The 26524-nt window shown below is 37.3% G+C and overlaps 1 protein-coding gene across 8 annotated transcripts in view; it reads left to right on the top strand.

The window, feature by feature from the left end:
- LCLAT1 (lysocardiolipin acyltransferase 1) overlaps positions 1–26524 on the top strand; it is a 117843-nt gene that overhangs the window by 24905 nt on the left and 66414 nt on the right. For all 8 annotated transcript variants that reach the window (XM_064415110.1, XM_064415103.1, XM_064415108.1 and 5 more), the window contains 2 exons: positions 18744–18912; positions 21080–21278. In XM_064415110.1, coding sequence (XP_064271180.1) covers positions 18748–18912; positions 21080–21278 — 364 coding nt within the window. In that variant the 5' untranslated portion in view covers positions 18744–18747. The remainder of the gene's footprint in view (positions 1–18743; positions 18913–21079; positions 21279–26524) is intronic.

Raw genomic sequence — 26524 nt, 5'->3', positions numbered from 1 at the left:
GAAGAAATTCTGTTTGAATTCATATATTCAAACTGTTGAGTTTGCTGCTTTTTGCTGTGTCAGGTCTGCAAAATTGATCTGTATAATGAAATGGCTGTGTATGAACTGTGCCATGACACATTCAAACAGCTAAAAATTGATTCATTGAAACTATCTTTATATGTGTGAGTTGTGGTGGGACTTGTGACCTCCCTAAAATGTTGGGGTTTTTTTTTCAGGATCCTAATTGTGACTGTTCCCCAAGAGTTAAGTATCTATAAAGTATTTCCAGGTCAATGACTGTCAAAGTAGAATTCCAAATCAAAGGGAACAGCTATCCAAATTGAGACATAGTCTGGAATCTGAGTACCATGTCTGTGTAGGAAAAGAGCTTCTCAATTTCTGTGCTTTTGCTTCTATTTTGATTGCTAATATAATTTCTTCTTTTATTTATTTTGGAAAGTGCTAAAGCTAGAAAATCTGATTCACTGAATCCAGGCAATGTCTCATTGGAAGACTCCTGGAAAACCACACTTGTTCAAGACAAACATGATGTCATTTCAGTAGCAGAATCCTTTTGTGAGCCTCCTGGAAACAAATGTTTTGCATGAGGACTCAATTTTTCTTGTTCTGGATTAGTTCAAACAAATTGCCCTGCAGACTGTATTTGTGGTAAGCCTTTTTTGAGAAAGCCTTTTCTTGGGCCACGTTCAGAGACAAAACTGACTCTGAGTGATGTTTAGAAGCTGCAGAGGTTGTTAGCTTGTGAACAGGTAAATGTATCAAGCACAGCAGTGTGTTTCAGTCTTCTGAGCAGCTGGGAAGATCAGTGTTCTTCAGAGCTTCCAGCAGGTGTTTCCATCTGCTCTACAAACTCTTGTGCTTTCCATAAGCAAAGTATGTTGGCCTGGAACAGCAAAGCAGCTTGCTTTTCTTTCTTTAATTAGGTGATGACTTAAGATATTTACAGAGGAAAGAAGATAATTTGCTTAAGTAAAGCCAATTTATGATAGGGATGTTGAGGACCCAGCTTTATCTCTTGGAATCTTTTTTCCCCTTCTATATATGAACATTCCCAAGTTTCTGGTTTCTCTAGTGCAGGAGTGAAGACAGGCTGCCTCTGAATGTCAGGGAGGGACTTAAGATATAAATCCAAATGTCCTTATTGGGACTTTGACACATTTGCTTTCCAGCTGATTGAGAACATAGCCATGAGAAGAACGTGCTTGGGAATTTTCCACCTGCCCATTTGACGTAGGAGAAGAAAGAAACCATTCATTTCCTGACAGCATGTCTGAAAACTGGAGATGGAATGGTTATTTAATGTGTTTGGGTTTTGGCAATCTGATTCATAGTTTTTGAATGCTTGTAGTTGCCAGTTCTTGATGCAATGCATTTTTTTATTCCATGAATAAAAAGATGCAGCAGACAAATCTTCAGAGTGTCAGAGCACACTGTGGCCTGTTCTCTGTCTTGTTCTCCCTCTAATAGCAGGATAAATAAAAGTATTTCGAGGCCTGTCCTCTTCCATCAAGCTTCTGGGAAAGAAAAAAGAAGGGGTGGGGGGGGGGAGAGGGGGAGGACAACAGCATGGAAAACTTTATGAAATTGCTTATGGGTTTCCTTTTCATGTGAAATTTCCCTGAAATTTTCCCCATGACTCATTTCCTTCTTATTCCTTTTTAAGTTTGTAGTTTGGTTTTTTAAATTTTTTTTTTCTTTTCAAAGACAAGTTGGTAGCTTTTTCCGGCCCAGTGTGATGTTGATTTTGCAATGGTATATATTTCACATATGGGCATTGCAGTCTAGTCTCCATATGGGCAGTTGTCCTCTTGTCTCTAATTGCTCTGCACAGAGCGAAGACGGGAAGCAAGGAATACACTTCCACAGAAAACAAATATAAATCATGTGTATTGTGTGAGGGAAGAGGTGGTAGGAAGCAGGTTTTTTATTTTAGCAGATGTGTATTGATGCTTACGAAGGTCCTGTGCTGAAAGAAGGTCAGTGAGAGGGTTTGTAATGATTTCGTAGCTTCTGGCTTGCAGTTTTCCATTCATGCTGATGTACACTCCCTGATGGGTGTAGAATTTTCTAGAACTCATTCCATGAAATGTGATCCACCATCTTTTAAGTAATAAAGGCAGCTCTTTTCTGGATTGAAAACTTGTATAATTAACTCCTTTTCCTTGTCCAGTTTGGGAGATGCGAAAGCGTGACAGAATGCCAGCCTTTAACCAAGACATAGTCATTGCTACTCAAAAATGGAGCCCAAAAATTCTTATATTTACTGTGAATCCATCTAGTCTGCCCGAACTCTTGTATATGCTTAAAACACTACAATCTGACTTCTCTTACAAAGGAAAAAATAAATACTCTCAGGGTTCTTGTTGTACTGCTAAGGCAAGGCTTACTTCTTTCATGGAAATATACACAAAAATGTGTTCCTCTTGTGCAACTAGTGTTTAGTAAAGCAATTCAATGCATGTGAAGAATTGTAAACTCTTCAGGACCTTGGCAGTGTTTCTTGGAATATCTGATTCCATAGAAGCTTGTGTGATCAGATCACCAAACTATCTGAGTGCTGCTCACAGTGAATTAAGGCTACTCCTCTTCCCTACCCTCATCCAGGGCTCAAATAGATCAGTTGAGTATTTAAAAAATCATGTGATTCCTCTAGTGAAGCAAAATTATTTAAATTACCAATAATTCATTTACTGGGAAATAAAGCATAAATACTATAAGTAAAACTCTCTGCAGAGATTAATTAGATTTTGATCTCTGCATTGGTAGCGGTCAAAATGATGACATAATGGTTTACATAAACACATACTACTTCTATAACTAACTGTTCCCTTTTTAAAACATAAGCAACCAAATGGAGAACCTTGAAAGAAGAATGTCACTTACTCTTTAATTAAAAATATCTGCTCTCTTCTTAAACAGTACAGACCTCCTAAATGTTGAAAATTTCATGGTTTAGCATCCTCATCCTTTATGAAAAAACAGCTTTTCTTTTAGAGAAATTAAGTGACTGCTTACCTAGGCCCTTTTTACATCATTAATAGCATAATTTCTTCTAGTTGGACAAATTGCTACATCTGAAACAAGTTCAGGATACTCAAAAAGAGGTCTCAAGAACAAACTGGAAACTGAAATCCAAAATAAGATTAAAGTAAGTTAATAAAAGCTATTAAACTACCCACACATGCCTTCCTATCCCAATATAACTAGAAAAATGTCCCCTGCATTAACGTAGAGCTGTTGCCTGGTAGGATCTTGCAAATACTAAGAGAAAGTGGCATTTTCCTCAGCTATGGCAATGCTGTCTTAGTTCCCTTTTCAAAAATTGAGTTTTCCATCCAGGAGTAAATAACTGTAAATAACTTCCAGTTCTGCATTTCCACATGTAAAGGGTGAATTCTTAGCTTGTTTTGGGGTATCAATACATCTAAACATTGATAGATGCTCTCTAACTGTTCAGCCAGATAGGAACCCAGAGCAAAAGCTTTGAAATCTAATTTTTATGTTCTTATTTCTGAACATACAAATAAATGTAAGGAGTAGTTGTTGAAAGGCCAAGTTCTTCAAAATTGCTCAGAAAATTCCCTGTTCAACTAGAAAAACTAAATTTCTGAGATTGGTCACTGTTTATTCTTTTGGATTATGAATAATTTGACTGGAGACTGGCTGATCATGGTATATTATTACTTTTGTCCTGTTCAGCTAAGTGAAGACTGAAGTTTTGTGGTTAGCTTGCAATTCTCTTTACAGATCAAAATTACCATATGTAAATATGGGGAAACCTTTTTGCAGACCAACTGTTGTTGAATATTGTGGAATGGCATTCCATATAGATTTGATTAAGTGAACTAATGGCATCTTCTGGCCTTTAACTTTGAGGAGGACAAGTCTATGATAATTAAAATACCACCTCAATCTAACACAGTTTTTCCAAATTGGTGGCCTTGATTGAAGGATCTTTTATGTGTTCAAATCAGCAGGATCAAACTGAAAGAAAACTGAAGAGGGAACTATTTTGCAGAAGCAATTAATTTTGCAAAGTTTTTTTTAATTACTGAAATTTGTTATGATTCTGCACATTTAGTAATTTTTTATATGTGAAGAGGAAAATGGCAATTTTATTGTCACTTTTTGTCCTTTACATATCTCAATGAGTCTGATGATCTGGCTCTTGAAATGATCTCCAAAACAGCTTGAAAGGGCTAAATTTCATTACATTCTGAAATTCAGTTTAGAAATCCAAGATGTGTGGATCTACAGTGATAAGCGTGTTCTTGTAAAAAAACCTTTTATTCCTAACAGGAAGCTCTCCCATGGCATCCTGTACCTTTTTCCTTCACCCCCTTTTCTCAGAGGAAAAACTTGAAAAATTTTTGCTTTCATAGTAATTTGCATTTGGAGGGTGGTAATGTCACAAAGATGTGAGGCATTTCTGAGGTTAAGTGTCTCTTTAGCTTTTCCTACTGTGATTGCAAATTTTACTTAGGAGTTCTGAAATATTAACCCCCTGTAGATCAAGCCTTCATGAAAATAAGCTGTATGTATATTTGCTGCTTCACAGGGAGAGAAAGTGCAGTTTTCTTTTGTGAAATTAGATTATAGGATGAGCCTTCTGAATAGAGTGGGATGGGATGCAGAATGAGGGAAAATAATTCTAGTGACCTAACTTAAGGTACTTATGTAAATGCCCAAAATGAAATGAAGGAAATCCTTCTTTGATGGATTGGTACTGGGCTTGGCAAATTCAAAATTGCATAAGGTAGTTTTGATCCAGGATTTAAAAAAGTCTATACTACTTTGCTGGTAGGAAGCAGAAGGCAGCTAATTTCTTTTCAATTTAATCTTATCTCAAAGATTTTTAAAAAATAAAAACAATCAAACCCTTACTCCAAAAACACAGTAATGTTTTGTATTATACATACAAAAGAGGTGCAAGCTGAGTTAGAAGACCATTCTTAAAAGTACATTAATATCTATTTAAACTAAAACACTTGAAGAAATGTGCTCCTTTACATAAGCAGGTCTGGCTGTGGAAGCTGCTTGTGGTTTAATGTTTCATCACAATAATGGCAGCTTATATGTGCTTGCCAAGACACCATTACTGTTTCTTCTCCTGCTCAGGCTCTTCCAGTTAAATATCTTTAAGGTGAGAAAATGCATATTTAACAGAACCTGTCATCACTGCCTGTGCAGTGAGAGAGCTTTGTGTGAACTTCTTACCCCATTCCACCAAGCATAATTGCTTATGTTTCTGTGGAGCAAAGTTTAATTAAAAGAAATAAAGGAAAAAAGGATAAAATAAAACCAAATAATAGAATTAAATATGATTTACAATGAGAGGTTTTAAAAGTGACTTTTGTAAATAATAAAGTTATTTGATTGTAAATACTGTAGCATTCTACAAAAAGTGTTTTCCTTTCTGTAAGGAAATAATTGGGAATGTTCATCTGATGTTGTCAGAAAGTGGATTGTTCTATAATAAAACCTTGATACTTTGAGTTTATTTTTATCCGTTAATGATATTCCTTTCAAAGAACCAGCTGTACCTTTACCTCGGCATCCTTTGCCTGATGGAAACAAATCAACGAGCAGCACACACTGGGACTAATGAGGGCTACCCATGTGCTGTTTGACCAGTCAGCCTCTTCCCAGCAGAGTTCATATGGCTGTGTTATTTCACTGGGTTTGTATACATTGGTTATGTATTTCTCTTTGAAAAGGGTGTTAAATTGTCATTAAACTAGTGAAGGTGAGGGAAGGATCTAAAAATGCTGGGTTTGATGACTGTTGCTAGCTTACCTTCTGTAGCAGAAATCCTCAGAGGTGTCCCTTTTTTTGTCTGTTCCCATTTCTCTGTAGCAAAAATTCCCAAACAAACAAAATAAAACTTTGATTGCTTAGTAAGTATGCTAATAATATCATTATTTAAAACTGAATTTACTGTATGCATTGACCATAAAACTTTTTAAAATATTGATGAAGAGCATTGTTTGTATTTCTTAGTATTCAGATCCGGGGCAGAGGGAACATAAAGGCTCAAAGAATAGTTTCATGGGCATTTGTCTTCAATTTATTTTCCTCAGTACTCTGTTCTGAAGTTCTCATCAATACGTCGAAATTAGTAATGGGATTTAATTGCCCAGCAATCCTTGACATCACTTAGTCTGATGATTGACTTCTCTTACGGACATTGCTTTAATAATATATCTGTTTGATCCCAAAAGAAGAGAGCTTCATAAAGTTGTTGTGAAAGCTTCTTTTCTTACTGTAATGCTTCAATGAAATGTTCAGCTGTGGCTGAGTTGGAAAGGAAACACATGCTGTTGTAGCTTGTATCTATGTTGGAAAAAAACTTCAATACAATAAATCTTAGCTGTTGTTGAAAACTCTATGCTCAGCAGGAATCCATGTTTCCTCAAGTTGTTTTCAAATTTTCTCCTTACTGCATTTTCAAAATTCTAAGCAGCCCTACCCCTTCTTCCACGCGTTAGACAAGGATTCTTGGGAAATACGGGCGGTGGAAAACTCCGGCTCATCCACGCCTGAGTCAGTACATTAATCTTCTGGGTTGTAATTGGTTTCAAATTGCCTTTGTTAGAAGGCATGTTGTATTGCTTTGCTTAGCTGGAGTACAGGGCTTTGCAATAGCTTTAGGCTTCCCCTTTGACACAGTGTGTTCCTTCATTCCCAATGCTGTGTTGTTTTGCTGCTTTCTGTCCTCTCCCTGGCTGTTCATCTGTAACAACAGCAGGAACAGGTGAAAATTATTTGTGTGAGAAAAAAGTTTTGAATCTTAAGCAACCTCATGTAAAATTAATATTTATGTGTTTTAGGCTTGAGAAATTATGGTCTTCTTTCTTCTGAGCTATTTGTGTTAGTTCAAGTATATAACTGATACTTTAACTGCCAGGGGTTTTTCTCACAGTGTATTTGTAGGTACCAGTAGAATTTACATACTTTATCTTGTATTTAAGCTATGAAAAATGCATTATTTATCTTTAAATAAAACAATACAATGCTGTGTGCATTTCTAAGGAGAGCTTTTAAGGCCATCTGCATATTATTCCTCATGGAAGCTTGTGCTCCTGTATAAATTTAGATCAAAGTATATACAAGAACTCATATTTAGTGGTAGGAGTGGAAGCATTCAGAAGTGTCCACATATGTTCTCCTGTGGAAATTGGATTTTTTAGCTTAACAATCACAGCCAACTTTTTCAGAAATGCCGCTGCCTCAGCCACTGTTCAAGGTGGGTCTGCTGAGGGGAGAAGTCAGAACTATGAAGAGCAAGACCTTGCTTGTCACTGGGGCCCTTATTTTAGTGCCATTGTGGAGAATTAGGTGTAAAACCCTGCTTAGTAGGAGTTAAGACATAGGAGTGAGTTATCTTCATTTGGTGCCTCTCCTAGAGCAGAAATTCCCATACTATTCATTCTGCCCATGGAAAGTGGCATCCCTGTGTGTTGTCTTTGGTTTATACCTTTGGGAAATGCAGCAAGTTGACCCAGCTGCAAATTAATTAATTCATAACATTTTAGTAAAGGGTTGGAACAATTTTCCTGTGCTTTGCTTGATGAGGATTATGTAACTACAGTTTCTCTAAAAAGTTGCCATGTATTTACTTATGTTAGCATAAATTAATGGCTTTAATAGACTCCAAGTGATTCTGTGTAATTTGATCTCTGTGTTGCATCCTTTACTATCACTACTCTTGCTTTTGTTTATCAAACTGTTTGTAATGGTCTTTCTGGCAACAAAAATATTTCAGAGTTGAACATCTCAGTGTAGGAGAATATAGTTGTCTCTTCATTGCTCAGATGGAAAATGTCACTTAACTGTGGAACATAAGAATATTTCATAGTCAACACACTTGGTGCTGGCGTTTCTGTGTTTAACTTTGTACCTGTGTTTGTGATGTTTTTTCTTAACTTGAGCATGCCTTGCAGTCATACTTAAGGTTATTTTCTTGAGGCTGTTATGTTTGAATGCAAAGTATCCCTGTAAGTAAAAGCATACTGTCCTTTGATTGTTTGAAACTACTCTGGGAGTTTCAGCATCATTTACTTTCAGACAACACAGGGAGTGAAGCCTCAACCTGATGAGGAAGAGAGGGAAGTGGAATGTCATAAGCAACTATTTTTGAGAAGTCCAAGATTTATAATTTCCCCAATAAAAGCATCACTTCTTCAATGCCCATTGCAATGAACTCATGAAAAGGGTTTCAGGAGCTGTGGTTACATTTGAGAATCCTTCTACAAATGCAAGAAGAAAGATGTGCTTGCTTTCTCACATATATCCTTAGTTGCCCAGTTACTTACTGATGAGCTTGTTTTATACCTTGAAGCTAAGTTCTTGCTTCTGTTTCTGTGATATTACTGTGCTAATCAGAAAGAGCAAATTCTTTCCAGGAATTCTGTGTTTTTGTATAATCTTTTTCCTGCAAGGTTAGGGCCCTTACTGAAAGGGAAAGTGCACACCAGGGTGTGTTCCCACTTGGAAATAACTGAGACAATACTAGGTCTTGGAAGAGATTCTTGTAGCAAAATAAAAAAGGGAAAAAAATCCTTGTAATGAATTAGTAGATCATTAAATCTTTCTGGCCCTAAAGAAAAGCTGATGTTAAATGTGTTTCATGACTGTAAGAGCTGCTGTGAGAAGATTCTTGATTTAGGTACTTCTGGTAGCATGACCTGCACAGCCAGATTTGAACAGTATCTTGCTTTTTTGGATAAGATTTATCTAGTGCAAAGATTGACTCATTTCATTTCCTCTTAGATTCCCTTTTTGTTGTTATTTATTTTAAGAGGGAGAGGGGATACCAATAAATAACCTTTTCTAGACTATTTCTACCTTGTCACCTGTTTCCTTTATCTTCCACATGATAGCTTTGGTGTAGGTCAGGTTATTATTTATCTTTTGGCTTCTCATTCTCTACATATGTGCTGTGTAGTTTTCTGAATGATCCAAATGAATGGGTTGGTTGTTTTTTGTTTTGTTTTTTTTTTTTTTAGTGTTTCAGTGGTATTTTAAGAGTTGTTCTTTTTGTTTTTTTCCGCTATTGCTTTTCAGCTTTTAAGGCATTTTTGTAGCAACATCAGTGGTACTGAGTCAGAGACTGGAAGGGGTTTTCCTTGGTCTATAACAATGCCCCAGGTGTTGTTGGGAGGTTCTTTATCTGTAGCTCTTGCAGACTTTCCTTCTTCCCCCCTTTTTCCCTAATAGCTCTTGTTAAGCCAGAGCGTTGCTCACATGTGTAAAATCGAGCAGTCCCTGAGTAGCTGTAATAGGTTATTTCCCTGACTGGGTCACTTGCTGTTTTGTAATTATTTCATGGATACTTTGTTCTTGGATTGACTAGCATCTCTGTGTCTGCCCCAGCACGTCTGTCTAAAGCATCTGCAACTGCCAAATGTGTTTGCAGCTGACTTGAAGCTCATTCTTACTGTACATTGACTTGGTCTTTGTGATGGGAAATGCAGCACCTCTTAAACCACTTCTAATTATTTTTATAAGCTCCTTTCAGTTCTGGCAAACTTTATTAGAAACCAAGTTTCTGTTTCAAATGAGCTGCTATTTTACATAATAAAAGGCTAGAAAACTAAAAACCGTGGTCTTAGATGTTGCTTTTTTCCCTTGTTTGTCTTCTGGCAGCTTAGTAAAGTATTGCATAAGCACTGGCAGATAAACTTCCCCAGTTGTCTCAGCACTGAATTACTTTATTTAGCTTCTTATGCTGGTAATTTGTTTTAGACTAAAACGACCTTGATAAATTTTCATGCAAAATATTTTGTTACTCATTTGTCAATAGTCCTGGATCCTTTGCATCTAAATGCCAAAAAATTTACAGGTAAGAATGGTTGCTCATATCTTTATAAGTATTTGAGGGACCAAAGCCATTCAGCTTTAACAAGGAACAAGGAGTTGCTTTATTGTACTGTACTGATGAGACATTTTCTGGCTTTGAGAGCATTTAAGTCTGAAGAAAAATGTTTTATAGAATCAGATTCAGTAGCCCTGGAAGCAGAAGCAACATGTCTGCATCAGGTTGCTGCCATAACAATCCCTGCTGAGCCATGGAGCTTTACTAGCACAAGTACAGATGGACCAACTTAGTTGTGCTTCTTCCCAGGCACAGCCTGCATCCATGCACAGCAAATTACCCACAGTTTACACCCTGAAATGCTCTGCTAGAAATGGCTTTGAAGACCTCAATCCTTTTGGAGTCATCAGAAGAGAAAAGCTTCCTGTTGTAGCTGATGGGAAGAGGAAACTACAGAGCTGAAGATGGGGTTAAAGGTACCCCTAGCAGTGGTGTGTAATGTAATCTTAGAAATAGCCAGATATGCTGTTGACTGATCCTACTGGTGAGCTGAGCAAATGAGATGTGCAGGCTGTTGTCTAGAAGACTGAAAAGCACAGCAGATCTTCATCTCTTGACTGTAAGGTCCTGAAGCAGAAATATTGTTAGTTAATAGTGGGATGGTAGTTTGGCAGCATGGTTTTTGGCTATGATTTGGATATTGTTCTACACCAAAATATAATAGATTGAAAACAGGGTTTCATGTCCAGAAGTGGAGCAAATGCAAATAAACTCTTTTCTGCTGCTTCTGGTGGGAATGAAACATTTATAAATTTTCTGCAGAACTTCTGCGTTTTTCTTCTTTTGCTTTGGAGCCTGCCAGGTAACCCATCTATTGTTTGTTCTATGCTTACCTTGGAAAGCAGCCAGCTTGTAAGCACAGCTCACTAGAAAACTATAATTTATGTGACTTTTAAAGTTGTTATAAACTTGTGATACTTGCTGATGTGTAAGTATGCTTCAAAGTGCTGTGTACTCCTGACACAAAGGCAGCTCTGCAAAATTTCAAGTTCTCAAATGGAATTTTCCAATTAAATGGCTGGGACATTTTTAACGTTATTTACAAATGTTTTTTTTCTTTGATATTTGTCTTGGCAATACACTTTTAAAAGCCCGAGGCGGTTGCAGAGACTCGGAGGCTTGGCAGAGTTATATTCCATTGATAATAGCAATTTATCTTTATTATTATTGAAAAAATAAAAAATAGTGACATAAATTTGTCTGTAGGTGCTCTTCTCCACCTCTCATCTAAGTACTGTTGAACCAGAATCACTTACATGGTGGACGAATGGAGAGAAGTGTCTAGTCTTTCTCTTCAGTCACTTAATAATTCTGAGAGTAGAAAAAATCCATAATCTGATCTTGCAACTGATTTTAGGTAGAAACTCACTGGCTTCGCTAAGGTTGCTGTTGGATTTTTAGCATAGGGCCTGCTGAACTTTTGCAGCATATAATGTGCTACTGAGAAAAATAATAAAGTAATTTAGCAGTTGTTGTTGTTGTTGTATGGGTGATGACTGTCATAGTATAAAAGATGCTAAAAAACAACAAAGCTGCAGTGGATAAGAAAAACAAACCACACTGCAGTATTACCCATCCAGAATCAAATTCATTTGCAGCATACATTATAGCTGGAAAAGGAGGAATTATATGGGTCAATATATTCTGTTACGAAACTGAGAGAGGTTTTATAGAGGATGGTCACAAATACAGAGCTCTCAATGAAACTTTTTCCAAGCTGGGTACCTTGCTTAAGGCCTCTAAAAGTCTGCTTTTACATCCCCCCTCTTTATTTTCATAACTGCACTCTCTGAATAATATGAATTAGCATAAGCTGTCATGCTGTTACTGTCCTGGTGAAAACCATGGGTTTTCCCAGGCTACATGAGTTTTCTTCATATGCCTTTCCTGTATTTCTTGAGTTGTTAACCTGATGAGAAAATTTTGTCTTGATGAGGGCAAAAAAAGCCATTTGAAGTTTCTTGGTGTCTCCTTCTCTGAGAGTGATTTTTAGTTCGGTGCCCGTGGCAGAGATTTAAAGATACTCCTGTGAAAATTACTAGTTTTCTATTTGAGTAACTGTTCTTCAGCGTGAAGTCCTTTATTTCTGTTTCCCCACTGAGGATTTTATTGTGAAATAGATACTTCTGAAATTATAAATGTTACCCCTTCCCACCAAGAATAGCTCTGAACTAAAGTGTTGGGGTGCTCTTATGCAGGGGAAAAGAAATTGATTTATTGGTTTGTTTGTAACATCTCCAGTTACAAAGTGGAATATTTTATCTGTTTTTCATAATTTCCACTTGGATTTGTTATCCATCAATGTTGGTCAGCTCTTTGGTCTGTAGACTTTGAAAACCAAAGGACTCAGATTTGCCAGCTGTTGACCACAAGTAACTTTTTTGAAAAATAGAGTGGGCCTCAAGCTGACTTGCAGGTTTTATATGAAGTACTTAATAAACCGCTAAAACTGACACGGCTTTATGTTTGTTGCAAGGTTATGTTGTTTTTTTGTTTGTTTCTTTTATTTAAAGAGAGGATGGGAGGAATACAGCAGCTGTTTTTCATCTGCCAAACCTATTCTTGATGACTTGTCAGCCAGGGCACTCTATTTATATTGGTTGTTGTTTAATACAGGCTTGTGAGGCCCCAGCAGCCTGATGGATAGTGCAGAGCACAGCTCCATGCATGGGAAGCCATGAAGAAGGAATTCAGAATTATTAGTGTCTGTGCAATATGCATAACAAAAAAAAAATTAGGTAGCTTTTGGGAGTAAAAGCTCTTGAGCAGTTCTTCCTACAGCAAACTTGTCAATTCATCTAGATTTCCTGATTATAGTAAGGAATAAAAGCAAGCTACTTTTCCGTGAATCATTGTTTCTTTTGTTTTTCTTTTTCAAGAAGCAGCTGTAGCTATTGCGTAATACCCTCTTACAAATTATTTCAAATACCTTAGCTCATGCTTTCATTCAAGCTTTATTGGTCTAATAGTTGTCTGGGGCAACAGTGGAAAGAGAACAGGTAAATGAGGGTGAAAAGATATCAGACTGATTTGATGTCTGTATCCTGACTGAATTACCTGCTTACAGTGTCTAAAGGCTGTACTGCAAAGAATCTCAGCCAGCATTTTTGTATTTGGGAAGACCAAATGCAATATTCTATTAAATTTTTTATTCAATTATAATAGTCAGATTAAGTCTTGGCGAATAAAAGAGATAATAAATTGTAAGATGCAGTAATAATCATATTTTAGTAGTAATATTTACGGAAATTGCTCATTAAGTTTTGTGCTTTCTGTATTTTATGTGTAAGCTAATATCTGCCATACTGTCAGGGGTATGGCTTGTGATGATAATTATTGCCCTTTTATTGCCCTATCCTATACTGTTTTATGTTGAATATATCTGTTAAGTTTTTTAAATGCAAGAATTGTATAAAAAGGAAGTAGTTTCAGTGGTCAGGTGCCTGTTTCTTCACATATTTTTTGGTGATAGTGATCTGTGCATATCTTAAACCACTGAAATGCTTAAGAGAAGGATCAGAAACAAAATATAGTTCATAAAGAGTTCTGTGGAGACTGCCAGAGCTTCCTGCCTGTGTTGCGTGGACTTCTGATTAGAATGGCTATCTCTGCAATTAATAATTCTGCTTCCTCCTGCCATTGCTTCTCCTAGAACCTCTTCTATTTCTGCAGTTCTTTTAACTGAGGCACAAGTGAGAAGTTATGTGATCAAAGAGATGGGGTGAGTTGTAGATCTGGAAATACAACTAAGTCAGTCTGCACAAACTTGCTGCAAGCAAGTTTCTTTTTAAATATGGTGCTACATAGAAAGTAGTTTCCTGCTCTGGGTGCAAGAATTGATAAAAATTTCCTTTGAAATGCTGTTATGGAAGAAAACCAGAAAATGCTCAAATAGAAAAGCGTGGTGATTTTGTTGGACTTGAAACGTTCTGCTAGGATCTGCCATTTGCACAAACTTTGCTTGGCTGATGTTCAGCACCTGCTCAGACCTCTCATTTGCATCACTAAAACTAGAAGGGTTGTCAATCTGCCTGCTCTCTTGTCTAGATGATTTTGTTTAGTAACCTAAAAAAACAATAAACAACTGAAAGTTTGGGTCATTCATTTGCTGGTTCATTTAATAGACGCCTAAGTAGTTGGCAAACTTTGTTCCTCTCTTGCCCACCTCTTGGAACTTCAATTCATGGCACCCAGATCAAAGGTTTTAAAAATTGTTGTGAAAATGGTATCTTCTGATTTGGAAATTATGTTTCCAAATGCAAAATTGAGCATGGGAGCTGGAATTTACAGTTCACCTGTTTCACTTGCCCTGCTTGGAGGAAGTGCAGAAGTTAAGTCAGTTTGGAGTTAAGTGCTCACTTTCTTTGCAGACCTGTTAGAGAAGAGGCATCAATGGCTGTCTGTGTGAGTTTCTGCTTGATTTTAATTGAAGATGTTTACCTTTTCTACTGGTAATTGACTGGAAGAAGCATTAAATCCAATGCCTAGTATTTCCCATTCAGATTTGAAGGCTAATGAGCAGTTTTATTGCCCATACTGATTGAATGGAAATGTGCTGACCAGTTGTTTTATTGGCACTGAAGAGTGTTTCTTTATTTTTTCAATGGTGTAATAAAACCTGATTTGCTCACTTCGTAGTACTAAGTGCTTGAAAAATTCTCTTTTTATCAGGCAGCTGGCTCTGTTTGTCAGGTAGTATTGCTCAGTGCTATGCTGAGGCTAAAATCTTGTTTTACATTGAGCCTGGAAGATGAATTAACCTGTTTGTACAAGCACTTTGAATTAGCTGGGAGCTGTTAAGGAAATTTGAATCGTCTGGTGAGTGTTGACTACGCTGAGACTTCCAGACCTTAAAGTTTAGAACTTTTTTGTTTCATATCAGATACTTATTTTGCATCCTTTGCCCACTTACAAGCCACAGAAGCAGTTGTGAAGTTTTGTTGTAGAGAACAGTCTGTTTAAAACCTTTTGAAATCATCATCACAACAAGCTGTGGTTTGTCTGTCATTCCAGCTGTACCTTCAATAAATGCATTTAGATGTTAAACAAAACAAGCCAAAATCGCATCACAGGAAAATATCTTTGCTTTATCTTACTATGCAAACATTTTGTTTGCATAAGATTATCGAAATAATTTCATGTAAATAGTCTCATAAAAATGAAGTTTACAAAAACTGTTTGGGAAAGTATTTTCTCCCCTTGTAGCCAAGAATTTTTCAAATTAACTGAAATAGAAAGCAAAAATTGTATTTAAAGAATTATTGTTTCCAGTTACCTGGAGACAGAATGTGTTTTCCTTCTGCTGTGGCAACAGGAATATGTGAAGTACAGTACCCCAATAACTTGGAGTTCTGCCACGAAATAGATGAAGAACTACAAGCCCAGTATGAGGGTGCTGGGTGCTGTCTTTATCACTGTGTGCAGCTTTCAGTCTGAATTGTAAAATAATTTTGACTGTCTTCCCACAGCTCTGACCCACACGGCTAATGGAAAGAGGCTTTAAGGTACATAAAGATCATCCTACATGTTAAATTCAGTGTTGAGGGAGATTGCTACATTAGAAAGAAGTTGTCAGCAGCAGTAAGAGAATACTTCTGTACTTTGAAAATGCTTGCGTCCTCTTCAGGCTTCCTGTCAAATCCTGTAATTCATTCCTTGGGTGTCTAATCTCTGACATGAGTCAGCTCCAATTTTCTTTGTTTTGAGATTTTTCACATTTGTTTTAGATCATTCTCCAAGTCCTCATTAAGTACTCCTTTCTTTGGCTGGTTTTTATCATGTTTTGAGGTTGCAGGCATGTATTTTGCATTGATTTGTAGCTGTTACTTGTTGAATGTAAGTGGTAGGTGTTAGATTTGGGATGGCTGACGTATCTTAGAGACAGTTTGTTTCTAATGTAGGTATTTAAGAGCTGAGGAGTGCAAAAGGATTAAAATAGTTCCTTCCTGTCCTTGGTGGTAGGTGTGTGGAATGGTAAACTGGATACAACAGCCTGGGTTTGCAGAGCCTGGCCTGGCCCAGCTGTGTGCCAGCCCTGCGTCCTCAACCCTTACAAACTTGTGCACTGCACTCCCAGTTGGATCTGCTGAAACTTTCTCCCTTTCTCTCCTTCATTGTGGTGGAAGTAATTCAGAGACAAAGTCCAAGTCTATCTGTTATTCTAGATAAATGCATGTGTAAAGGTATATAATGTGTTATATAGAAGCAATAACCAAAATGGAGTATTTGTCACACTAAAATTGTGGCTTTAAGAGTGATAAAAGGCGTCGATTGAAAACACACGTGGTATCTTTTGTGTCTAGAAATAAACAGCACGGTGTTTAACCCAGTGGAATGCATTGTAACTTGCAATGTGTACACTGGAATGTAAAAGAAAGTACTGCTTGGTGCTGGTTGAAGAAGGGGAAATTCAGAACTTCCTCAGGTCTTTTCCATAGCTCAGATACTTTCATCTAAGACAAACAAACAAAAAGTATTTATGAGACAGTCTTTCACAGAAAATACAACAAGATTCTTTTCCCCTTAAATCTTTGGTTGTGTTTAACAATTTGAGGGAAGGACCAATGTAAACTGTGAAAAAGACAGCCCCTAAATAAGTGACCCACATTGCTTTTCTAGGAGTCTAGCAGGATGGCAGAGCAGTGTCTCCTCTCGTTAGCTCTGGGGGTACCTGTGTGCAGCAGTCAGGTGTTTGGAGCTGGAGCATGTCCTCTGTCCCTGTTGTCTGGCAGCCTTTTGGAGCCGCAGTGTCTGCCTGGCAAATGTCACTGCGTCTGACTGATGGCTCTGAGAGCTGCACAGAGAGCAGAGCAGCTGGCAAAAGCCTAACAAACTCCTGTTCTGTGTCTAGTAGCAGGTTTTACCTGTCTTAAAGCTGTTTCCAGTTGTTTAGATACATTTGTTCCTCAAAAAATGCCTGTTCAGATCAAGCACATAGAATTTTAATTCTGTCTGCTGCCTTTTTTAGTAGGTCTCAAATCTTGATGTCAAGAGAAGGCTTTTTCTTCTGGTCTTGTTGCAACTAATAATTCCCCCCCAGCCCGCCTTTCTGTTGGCTCCTGGTTTTTTCTGGGTTTTTTGTTTTGGGTTTTTTTTTGTCCTCTTCTGCCTTTATCGTGGACTTCCCCCACAGAAGTTTGCAATAACAAATAGAAAAAATCCTAACAAAAAGAAGGTTTCCTCCAGGGCCTTACTCTTCAAGGATCCTTTAATATGTCAGAATTGATCCTACTTAGTGCATACATATGTGCAGACATGGTTACTTAGTTCCTGGTTTTGGCAGAAAAGAGAGCACTGTACTCCAGGATATAAATATTATCTATTTGTTTGAATTCAAATTTCATTGTGTCAAAATCTTTCCAATACAATGATTAGCAAACATTTGTATTTAGTGTTGCTTTTTTTACTGTGCTGCAGAAGCAAACTTAAATACAGCTTCCTATATCATTGCATTAAAAATTTGCATGGCCTCTTGTATCAGCCTTTCTTCAAATACCATACAGTTTAGGAAATTGTTTAAACCTAAAAGTATCTCAAAGTACAGCTACTTTCTTGTTATTTGTCAAGATGAAGTAGCAGAAGCAAATTTCATCTGCTAGCAACCCTAGTGTTGCCATTTCTCGACTGTCAAATACTTTGCTGTGCAAACATCAGTGCTATGGACATTGTACAAAACATGCTTGAGATAAATCATGTATGTTACAATACACAAGGCTTAATAGATTGCTTTTCCATTGCTCGTTTTAAAATTAAACCCAGCAGCTTCCTGTTTTTCTTGTCCTGAAGTCCTGTCTATCTGAGCTCTTAAAATTTCTAAAATAGCCTGTCAAAAAAAGAAATTCACTGAAGTGACTAAAAAGTGACTTCTGCTTAACCTTTGGTTTTATAAACAATTGGCTGAGTCCTAAATAGATGAAAACAGTCTATTTTTAGGCCCTAATTTAGAGAATTGATATTTCCACATTTGCTTTGTCATAGCTGGTAGTAGTTGCTAAATTGTGAAAGCTTGTAGCTATTACAAATGCTTGGAGGATTGCTGAGTGTTCTGCCATAATGCACTAAGAAGCTCAGTGTACTGTACATTTCAATTTATAATAAGACAGTGTAGCTGATAGCACAGACACTGAAATATTTCAAGTCTAGACTATGCCTTAAGAAACACAGGCTATTGGCTTTTTGGTGCAGCAAGTTGGAAAATAACTGATAAGGGCAGTTGAAGTACAGCAGACTTCAAAAAGTGATGAATTCTCTAAGCCAGGGTGGGTTGGGGGGGTTCAGCTGCTTGCCTGCCTTGTTGGGATGAAAAGGGAACTGGTGTTTGAAAGGGCTGGTCAGTCTTGCCAGGTTTGAGTGGTTTGTGAGGGAGGTCACACATAGATGGGGAAGATGAGTTTCTGCAACACTGTGTTTAGTAAGAAGAAATGGGATGGAGAAATAGAAGAGCAAAGTTTCCTGTCTTTAGAGCATGGTAACATTAGTATTTCTCCACAGACAAAGATAATGGCCAAAAAGTTTAATGTCACTGGTGTTCTCTTAATAGCCCTTTTGTACCTTTGGATAATAAAAATAGCTTGCTGAAGGTTTTGAGTGGAACTACATATTGTAGTAATGGGAGAAAATTATGATGTAGCCGATACTTTTATGGCCCCTTTAATATCCCAATTCACCTTACAAATCACTGTGTTTATAAAGTCCTTCTCCTACTGCTGCTGGGGAAGAAGAACATTTTGGTTGTGTTTACTGTTGTCCTGTGTTGTTAGCTGTGGAAAAAAGAAAGAATATTACCTCAGACCAGGCTTGTGGACTTGAAGAATTACAGAATTTCTTTCAGTTTGTCTAATGTAATGCCAACCCTGTTTTTCAGAGCCATGGTGTCATGGAAGGGGATGTACTTTGCACTTGCACTATTCTTGGGAAGTTTCTTTGGAAGTATATTCATGCTGGGCCCTTTTCTGCCTTTGATGTTTATCTCGCCAGCCTGGTACCGCTGGATCACCGACTGCATTGTGGCCACTTGGCTCACACTCCCTGTGGTAAGTGGCACATAATCCAGGTCTGGGCAACTCTCCTTAATCCCACAATTTAGCTTGCTCATTCACACTTTGGATTTTATTTTAGGGTTTTTAAAGTTATTTATGCTGTCTGAATAGGCCCTTGCACACTTACTATCTGTGGAGACTTTGGGTTTAGGTCAGTGTTGTAAACTGTGTGCCTATTTGTAGTCCCCCTCTTCTTTCACAGTTTAATTTATAAATCAGCTAATGTTGTGTGTTCATTTTATGCTTGAAAAGGTCTTTTTTTGACCATTTTGACCTTCTTCATCCAGTGTCAGTCAGATGCAGAGAAGAGTAGGTGAAACTTTAATAAACAGAAGGAAGTTTTTTTAAACTGTTAACTTCCTAAATGAGTTGTCTTGTAAACTCCTTCTTTGAATTGTGCTCCGAGAGTTGTATTAGGAAAATTATCCACTGTCTGGTGCATTGTTGTCAACCTTCACCATTCTGTTACTTAATCCTTATAGAATTTAGCCCTTGTAGTTGAATTAGAGATAAATGTTTTCAGGGGAAAAAGAAGAGCTCCCCCTAGAAAGGATGTATTCTTCACGTATCATCAGCTTTACAGCTATATGAATCTGGAAATCAATAACAAAGCTCTTCCCTGAATTGTTCCAAAGGAAAGGAAATGTGAATGGGATCTGTCTCTTCTTCCGTTCTCTAAAAGCCAGGGAACGTTGTTCCTCTAGGCCATTAAAGATCTGTTTAACTTTTTCTGAAGTAAAATGCCATATTGGTGTGCAGAAATATGTATCTTGTGGCATAAAGGAAGTTCTATCCTTATTGTAGATCAAATAGTTTCTGCTTTTGCTGTTTCTTCCTTGTGTGTTTTAAAGGGGCCTCAGCTGTTTTTTATTCTAAAATGTTTATAATTTTTATCATTACTAAATGCAGTGAAATTAGGAGGGCTGATGTAATCAACAGTAAAGGAAATAGATTGTTATTTCTTGTCATGATGAAATTTAACTGGGAACTGATACTGTCACAAAATAACTCTCTGTTTGTCTTCAATTTTTTTTATAATTTCAAACCCCCCAAAATCTAATACTAGTCTTTTCTTTGATTAGTTGCCTGGGCTTTATAATTCTGGGTTCTTAAAACTAGTTTATGATGACTTTTTCAGAAGTTTGATTTTTAGCCTACACTAGAGCTAGACCAAAATAATTTTAATATGTTTGTGAAAACAGTTCTGTCTTCTGAGAATCTTGGGGATTTAGGTTCAGGAAAGGAGTCTTAAAAAGATTTTTTTATCCAACCATTTTGAGGCTTAGACCTTGTCTGCCTCAGGTTTGTGTCCTTACACTCACTGCATTTTTAGTCAGGAGAAGCAGGTTCTTGATTTGTGTCTCCAAACAATAAAGTGCTCTTGTGCCAGTTGGACTCCAGCAGGGAAACTCTGACCCTGACCTCTGTGATGTAAGAAATTTTCACCTTCCTCACTCTGCTATCACATTTTACTTCCTTTCTAGGAGTCAGCAGGATGGGACAGTGAGGTGGGTCTGACCTGCTTCAGTTTAGTTTGGCTTATATTAGGCACACACAGAACTGGCAGAAATATGAACAGAAGTTGTTTTACTTTCTAGAGCTCTGTTTAAATCCCCAGTGTTTGTTCTTTTGTGGTTTTTGGTGGGTTTTTTTGGTGTTCTTTTTGTTTTGGTTTGGGTTTTTTTGGAGAAAGAATGGGGAAGAGAGGTCAAGGAGGTAATTTGAAGGCGTTTTTCTTATGGTATTTTGCTGGTTTCTTTTTCTGTGCTGACTGGGTTGGACAGTGTGCTGCTGCTGACCCTGACCTTAGGGGCAGTAGATGTTTGTGCAGCCAGTCTCTCCTTAGATTACCTATCAAGTTATAATCCATACTGAATCACTTATGTTCCTACATTATAGTATTCCTGGAAAACCAGGAAAGCTTAATGCAGTGATGGAAATAGAGTGCTTTTTAAGAAGTGCTGCTTAATTGTTGTTTCCTCTTCCATTGAACAGCTATTACTGGAGAAAAGCTGGCTGCTTTATTAGAAAACAGAAGTTTGTTTACCAGTTGTAATGTGAGCGAATAAGTGAAATCATATAGTTCAAATAATTTTTACTGCTAATGGGGTGATGCTTTTCTTCTGGGAGTAAAGCCATAATACTGAGATACTATTTCTAGGCCTTGCTGGAAATGGTGTGTGGTGCCAAGGTGGTTGTCACTGGAGATGGATTTGTTCCTGGAGAAAGGAGTGTCATTATCATGAACCATCGCACACGAATGGACTGGATGTTCCTGTGGAACTGCCTGCTGCGATACAGCTACCTCAGACTTGAAAAAATCTGTCTCAAATCCAGTCTCAAAAGCATTCCGGGATTTGGTATGTCACTAAACCCTTTAATTTGAAAGGAAAGTATGTTTAAATTATGTCCAGCACAGTTCATAACCCGCTAAATGACATAGGTTTAAATTCTGTTTCAGGATTAAAAAAAAACTTGTGTAAAATATGTGGCATGTGGAGCAATTAAACCATAAATCTCCAGAGGACACCTGGACCACATGCCTAAGCATTTCTTTTTTAAGATACTGCATGTGCTGCTGTTGCTTGTAGGTAAATATATTTCTGCTTTACATGCCAAAAGTATTTTTCAGGATGATGAAAAATGATTTTGAGTTTTTTCAAAGTCTCTTTCAGCATTGTGGTTTGGGTGCTATTTCACCCCCATATTGCAAATGCTCTCATCAAGCTTCTTTCTTCATTATCCAATGTAAACTATTGTGAAGTTTAAAAAAAAAGCTCTGTAGGCAATTCCAAAGTTAATGGTTCATTTTAATAACTAATTTTAAATTGAACTTGGCTATGCAAAATATTCTGTGCAGGATATGAAATCATCAGGATTTATAGGGATGTAGGCTGGAAAGAGATCTGAGTTGCACGTATTCAGAGAAATTGTTTCAGATAGTCCAAAAATTGTTGCACAAATGGTTTCTGAATAAATAGGCAGACTTATCTGAAATAAAAGCATCTCTGCATTTTATTTATCTCTTAGATTTATTTGCTGTTTTATACAAAACTAGCTTGGGCAGGATATGCGTCAACTTTATGATGTCGAAAGAGTAACCTTATTTATGGTTGCCTTTTGTCAGGCCATTTATCTGGGCAGATAATTTTGGCAGGATTCCATCCTGAGGAACTCTCCTACTGTTGCACTGGATTGCATTCACTGTTGCATGGTGTTGCATTCAGTGCTCTTTAAGTAACAGCAGCAACAGGGTAATGTGCTTTTATTTCCCTAACAGCCACATATTAAGGTCAATTTTACTTGACAAATGAAAAATCTCTTTAAACATGACAGGAAATGAGAAAATTCATATTAGGTATCTTCATTATACAGCAAAGATGTTTTGAAATCTTGGAATCAGCTGTGTATGCAACTTTTTATAGCAATGATGGAAGATGAAGTCAGGAGTATCCTGGGGAAAATTCTTAGATTTCTGTCTTCAGAAGTAACATATGTCTTGTTATTAAAAAAGCCCTTTGTATTTGTGCTTATTAATGTTAATAAAATTGGAAGGTCAGCTCCACGAGCTTGGATGCTAAGCTGTGCTTGGTAGAATGCAGTTTCTGAAAGGATGTTAGGAGTCATTTAGAGATGGGGGGGTTATTTTATGTTTTTTAGGGTTTTGTTTTGTTTGTTTGTTTGCTTGCTTTTTGTTGGTTGGTTGGTTTTTTTTAATTTTTTTTTAAATTCATTTTTCTGCATAAACTGAGCACATCTAATAGATTTGATCAGTGGGCTCAGGCAGATGGATCTGTGTCAGGTCAATATTAGCAGACCATGTTGCCATCTTTGTTCTGATATAGCAGCTTTAGTCACTAACAAAATTCTGGGCTCATCCTCCACTTTGTGATATAGAGGTGACACATGCAGACATTTGCTCCTGTTGTTTCCATTACAGGATGACAATTTCTGGTGGTAGAGCTGACACTTGGGTCTGTAGTATTATAAACAACTATTTTTATGCCAGATCCCCAAGAGTTCTCCACGATACATGGGCTTTGAGGACTTTGGTTGCAATTTTGTGAATTATAGCTTATTTTTCAGGAAACTGTTAATGCTGGGTTATGAATCACAGAAGGGGAGTTCAGCTAAACTGCATCCTTCACTGAAGCCATGATTTGATGTCCTAAAATTCTGAAAGATAAACTTCTGTTTTATCTTAGTGTATTTAAAAAGAGGCCTGAAAAATGCATGTCTCTGTGTTCAGTCAGGCTGTGTTTTGGGTGGCATTTTCTTGCAAAAATAAAGTATTCTGTGTATCTATGTAATTATTAGAAAGTGAGTCTCTTGGATTAAATGAAGACTGATGGAAAAAGATGAATCTGTATGAAATTTGCTAGGGCAGGATCTCTGCAGAGAATGGTGTCCAAAGAGGAGAGCCCTAATCTCATCGGTGACAGCAGAATTTCTCCCATTTATTGCTCTCAGCCATGCTGTGTTATATGATAGACCCTTAGTAAGCATTTATTCAGGTTTTTGGCTTGTTTTTAAGTTGTGTCCTGTGGTTTTTAACTAAATGGGTTTTTTTTTATGAGCTTGTAAAAGCCAGAAGATCACTTGGAAATCAACCAGACAATTTCAGTGCACGGCATCTGTAATTGATACTTTAGATGTTGATCATTTAAGATGTAATATTTGTGATAATTCAATGAGCTATTTTCATCATGTCTTTCAGATTTATCTTTTCATGTATTTATATGGATTAGTTGTACATAGTCATATGTATAGGGTTAGGGAAGTTTGATACACTGGCTGAACGCATCTTCTAATAAATCTTAACGTAGTGGTAATCATGCTCTGAGTTTCAGAAATATTTGAGTGACTATACCGTATTTCTTTCTGTGCAATTTTTTGTGATCTTTCAAAGGCTTTTATTTTTTAACAAGCATTAAATTTAAAATTATGTTTAAGATAAGGTTTGTAATGCAAACCTTCCATATCCATGTTTCTGAAAGCCTTGCTCTATTCAGCATAGCACTTTTGTTGTCATAAGTAATTTCCCATTTGGGTGTAAAAATAGGTCTGTGAGAGATTATGCTCTTTCCAGTGGCATATATGATAGGTGAAAGGCAAAGCTGGGAATGGAAATAGATCCAGAGTTCTTGTGGCCCCCTTTGTAGGTTAAAAGTGTAAAGGTATCAGATTTAATGAGTCTGTATTACAAGTAGGCTGTTATTTTCTAGTTAATTATAATTAAAATTAGAGGATTCACTATTTCAAGGAGACACATTGAACCATTTATCTAGTTCTTAAGTTATTAATTCTTTGCATTCCAGTGTATGAAAAAAACTTTAAAATTGATTAAAGGTGAGCCTTAAAAAAAGAAGTCCAAAGAAAAACAGATGGTCCTTTCTTCCTGGAACTGTAGCTCTGGCTTGATGAATTGTGTGCAGTAAAGTTTTCAAAAAGAGATATTACGTTTCAGTAATCTCAATTTCAGAAACATTCTTGCAGCATTTCAGTACATCTTGCCAAAGCTGGCGTCTCCAGGGAGCACTACTCTGCTCTTGGCTGTTGCTGCAGTTTCTCATCTGACATCATCAGAAGCTACTGACACATTCTGCAGTATCAGTTTGCAAGGAGAATTTCTAATGGCATTGACAGTTTCCTGCATGGTCTGACATGACAGGACTTCTCTACAGCACTTGTAATAGGAGCAATTAATATTCTCATCTGTTCTCAATTAATTAGGAGTAGTTTGGGAAGTGATACAGATTATGGTGCAGTCATGTTCAGAATGTGCTCTGGAACACCTACTGTTCCAGTAGGTACCAAGGAACATACAAGGTAGTGTGGGATGACCAGATAATGACTAGGAGATGGTTTAAATTTTTTTCTCAACAGTTTCATTTGTAGAAGTCTTCTTGTGATAACGAGTAAGACTTCACTGGAAATAGCTATTTGTTTTAATGATGGACAGTTTAGTTGTGTTGGATGAGCTTACAGTAATATTTGAATTTTAATGGTTAAATGTGCCTCAAAGTGTATGTGAAAAATAAATTGAATTTTGGGATAATTTGAGCGCTGTCAGATGAATTTATGGAAAAGTTAGGGAGGGTAACCAGAGGGACTAATGTCAGAGCATGGTTGCCACATGAGATAATATTAATTATAGTTTTGCTTAGTGCAGATGGAAAAGATAAATACCATCATAATTCAGTGTACAAATGTAAAGTATGCAGGTGTTGCAGGCACCATTAATGGACATATCTTGAAGACTTCCCTGTTTTGAAAAGGTCACTAAGGCTGCTAAAGGAGGGAATTATTGTTGAAGCACACTGGACAGGAACAGGTAAGGAAAGGACAAGATGACAAAGAAAAAAGAGGAGAATAAGCAAAGCTGACAAGCCTGGAGTAGTTAGGAGCAGAGATAACTGAGTAACTCTGTCCAGATCTTCATCTCTGGATTCAAGTTATTCTGTGCCTAACATTACTCTCAGAGAAGACTGCAAGATGTTGGAGCTTTTTAGTTGTTGTTTTTCACTCATCTGTTCACTGACATGTTGTAGCTCACAAAGGCTCAAGTTGAGTGCCAGGGGTGAAAAAAAAGGACGTTTGCTCTATTTCAGCACTGGGCTCAGCCCCACCAATCTTCTCCTACACGTCAGTTGATCCATTATAGCTGTCCAAGTGTGCGAGCCTCGCCTGAAGCAAGCTCAAAGTAATTTGAGTCATCTTGTTTTTCAATGAAGCAGGGCAAAACAACTCAAATTATCCTGCCTTTGCCACAGGCTAAGAGCATACACACCGACAGCTATGATGGATCAGCTACCATGAAGTAAAATATTGTTGTCACTAAGCCTAGAAAATTTTAACAGTTAAGTCAATTGGAATATAGCTAAAGCAGTGCACTGTGGAGGATCTGTACACATTTGTATTGGCATGGAAATGTTTGTGCTGCCACAGCTACTTCCATAGGTAGGGATGGAAATGCTTCAGCATAAAGCTTCTTTGCCAGGCAAAAGCAAATCTATAGCTGGATTTACATTAAAATTCTTACCAATAGAGTGTATTATTAAAAAAAATAAAACTGTAACCTACTGAACTTTCTAGTATAGTTCCTGTGTCAAGTATCTTTACATTAAAATAGGCTGCGTGTTTTGAGAAGCTGTGATGTTTTGTCTTCTAGCAATTCAATTATGGGCTGCCAGACTTAATTACCATAGAGTGGTTAACCTATATGATTTTGAAAGTAGAAATTGAAAAGCATGCTCTCTAATGGCCAGCACAATTGTTATTCTACCAGCTGTTCCTGGTGGAGACTCTCTTGAAGAAGTTTTAAGTGTGAATGAAGGATTGTTACTTTGCAGCAGAAATGCAGCTTAAGTTGGCTGTAATCTTATATGCTTTTTTTTTTTCTTTTGTAGGGAAGAAAAGCTTAGGGGCCTGTTTCCCAGCTTGTCTCATCCAGGAAAGGCATAATAGGTTTCTCCCACCCCTGTCAGGGAAAAAAAAATCCCACAGCCAAAGCCAACAAGCCTGTGTTCCATTAAACTTTCCTTATCCTTTCTATATAATAAGGACTCCGTTTGTTCTCTACCCCTTTCCCTCTCCAAAATGCACA

This window comes from Passer domesticus, chromosome 3, assembly GCF_036417665.1.
Source record: "Passer domesticus isolate bPasDom1 chromosome 3, bPasDom1.hap1, whole genome shotgun sequence".
Taxonomy (NCBI): domain Eukaryota; kingdom Metazoa; phylum Chordata; class Aves; order Passeriformes; family Passeridae; genus Passer; species Passer domesticus.
Note: the sequence above shows the minus strand (reverse complement) of the source record. Positions and strands in the feature narration are given on the sequence as shown.